This window comes from Zeus faber (assembly GCF_960531495.2).
Source record: "Zeus faber genome assembly, chromosome: 15".
In the NCBI taxonomy this organism is placed as follows: domain Eukaryota; kingdom Metazoa; phylum Chordata; class Actinopteri; order Zeiformes; family Zeidae; genus Zeus; species Zeus faber.
In genome coordinates, this window is record NC_137194.1 from 15,641,644 (window position 1) to 15,644,573 (window position 2,930).

Below are 2,930 nucleotides of genomic sequence, written 5' to 3' on the forward strand. Positions count from 1 at the left end.
ATAATGATGCTGGAGTTCCTTACTTTATTCATAACAAGTTATAAATTATGAAATAGGATTGAATACTTAATAAGAGCAAATCATTCTTTTAATTTGGTTTGTCTTCATCTCAAGTTTGGTGATTCATTTCTGTTTAAGTCTATATACTGCGCTTATATAACTAGAAATGACACATTTAAGTCACCTGAGGTCTGCTGGCTCTTGCAACATATGCAACTGTGTGTGTGTGTGTGTGTGTGTGTGTGTGTGTGTGTGTGTGTGTGTGTGTGTGTGTGTGTGTGTGTGTGTGTGTGTGTGTGTGTGTGTGTGTGTGTGTGTGTGTGTGTGTGTGTGCGCACGCGTGTGTGCGCCTACTCAAAGGTGACTATGCCCAGACTCATTTTAATCCTCTTTGTGAATGGCCAATTGTGAAAATCTGCGGTTCAAATTCAGAGTGGGAGAAGCAGATCGGTGAGGAGGGAGAATTTCTTTGAGTTCAGGGAAAGTGACGGTGTGAAAGTGAAGAGAAGAGGAGCGTAGGCATGACGACCAAAAACAACTGTAAGTTCATGTTTTGTTAATGATATCAGTGGTCGATGCCTATTTATTGTATTTATAATTGTATAGGATCGTAACTATTTGAGAAAACGTAATTTTGTCCCTGTAGTTGTTCCCCTTTACTACTCATTATATCAAGTTTATTATATATATATATATATATATTCATAGAAATGTATTATAATTATTTGATGTTAATTGTAGTTGAATATACAGTGATTTTAGTATATAAAAAAAGAGGAGCAGTGATTGATTCTTTTCTTGTCACTGCATGTTACCTGAGCCCATTGTGACATTCAGCAGTATTTTCTCAAAGCAACAATGAGCAGATTAGACCCAATAATCTATGATTTACCCCACCCCTCTCCCTCTCCCTCTCAGTCCAGTGCTCCATGAGGGACTACGTGCCGTCGGATCAGCCCGCCGTGGTTGCCCTGTTTCGCAACGGGATCCTGGAGCACGTGTACCCAGCGTTCTTCAGGTCCCTGGGCCACCCGGACCACGTGGGCGTGGCCCTGAGCCTCTGCATGGCGGGCTACGTGCTGGGCGGCAGCTCCTACTTCCAGGCCCTGCTGTTCGGCAGCGCCTGGGCCGGCCTCATCTACTACTGCTGCCACGAGATCTACGAGGGCTACATGCTGCGGAGGCTGGGCACCGACATGGCCGACGTCGGGGCCGTCTACCTGGAAAACCCTGACAACGGCTTCTGGGTGGCGGAGGCCGAGGTCAACGGCAAGACAAGAGTGGTGGGGACGGTGGCGGTGATGGGGAAAGAGGACGGTGGCGGGGCCGACTGGAACGGAGCGGCGGTGGGAGCGGAAAGAGAGGCGGGCGGCCGGTACGGCGAGCTCCCCCACGTGGTCGTGTCCTTCGCCTGTCGCCACAAGGGCCTGGGCACCCAGCTCACCCAGAGGGCCCTGGACTTCTGCAAGCAGCGTGGCTACACCCGCCTGGTGGTCCGAGTGGGCTCGCCACAGACGGCGGCCCTCTCCCTCTTCCGGAAACTGGGCTTTGTGCAGACGGCGTCCCATGGCGACACGCACGGCAACCGCTGGCTCTCCAAGCTGGTCTCCAAGCTGGCCCGGATCAATGTGATGACTATGGAGAAGTCTCTCTAATAGGAGAGACCCCCAAAACTTCCACCTATTGCTATTCCCTGCTTGATTTCAAGTGCCTTTGTTTGTTGTTGTTATCATTGTTATTTTCTAACTGTTATGTATCATGTACACACACGAAGTACAGACGTAACAACTATTTGCAAAAAGAACGAATCATTAAAGGCAGTTTCTCCATTTCATCTGTTTGTAAAGTTAATATATACGATGCGTCTGCTGGATAACATCCACAATAAACGATTGGTTTTTTTTTTCTTCTGTCTGATAAAATGCATATAAAGGAATTTAAAAACACAAGCTTCTTTCCAGGGAGAGAGTTGAGTCCTGCTTCAGACGAATTAACGCCTGCTGACTTTTAAGACCTCACAACTCTTTGCTTAAAAAACAGATGAAAAATGCAACAGAACCAGGACGTCGGGAGGTTTAAAATTCCTTGCAGCTCAGGAAGCGCTGTGTGTGTGTGTGTGTGCGTGCGTGCCTGCGTGCGTGTGTGTGAGTGCGCTTGCGAGTGCGTGTGTGAGTGTGTGGCAGAGACAGGATAAAGAGTTTATTGTGCTGCGATACATTTAGGTCATCGTATGTGACGCCAGACCGAGTTTGGCACCAACCGCTGTAGAATATAAACTGAGACGTTCAAAACCGTTGTTCATGTTTTCTGAAGTCAAACAGCGCGACCAGTTGCACACTGCACACTGGCGGCTGTTTCTAATGAATCACGTGACAGATCTTATGTTTTGAACGATGGTACGTGCGAGTTCCCAATTCAAAAAAATCTTTGAACCATGTGCCAACTGAAACAATTTACTTATCGAGGAAAACAGTTTCAATGCAGCAAATACGCCATCTGACAGTGGAGACATGCCCTCTCCATAGAAAATGCGGCACGGCAAGAAACCACATCAACAAAACGAACGGAAAAATTCGACAAAATATGAAGAATTGAAGATATTAATAGTTTTTTTAATCCTTTTAGATATTAAAATTCTGACAGATTGGGAAACGTCCACCGCAGAGTTCAACAAAATGGAAGTGAAAGAGTTACTCCATCGCTTTCGTAAAAGGACTTTGACGAATTGTATTGCACGCAAACATTTTCCGAATGCTACTTTGATATTCGCGCGGCATAACTAGAGGATGTGGATTGCCCAGACTTCCCAAACAACATTACCTCAGAACCTGCCCCCCCCCCCCCCCGGAGGTGATGATTGCAAATGCCCAGAACATTATCGGCGGCGCCACAATGGCCTCTCATCGCCCCGCCGATAAGAGGCCTGGAGT

General features: G+C 47.0%; 1 protein-coding gene across 1 annotated transcript; it reads left to right on the plus strand.

Annotated features, from left to right (window-relative positions):
• Window positions 1–468: 468 nt before the first annotated feature.
• Window positions 469–1,655, plus strand: LOC307240911 (putative N-acetyltransferase family 8 member 5; the record flags this gene model as incomplete). Its single annotated transcript, XM_080014824.1, has 2 exons — window positions 469–540; window positions 919–1,655. Exons 1-2 carry the CDS (start codon window positions 522–524, stop codon window positions 1,653–1,655), a joined length of 756 nt encoding a protein of 251 aa, XP_079870950.1. The 5' UTR covers window positions 469–521.
• Window positions 1,656–2,930: the final 1,275 nt, after the last annotated feature.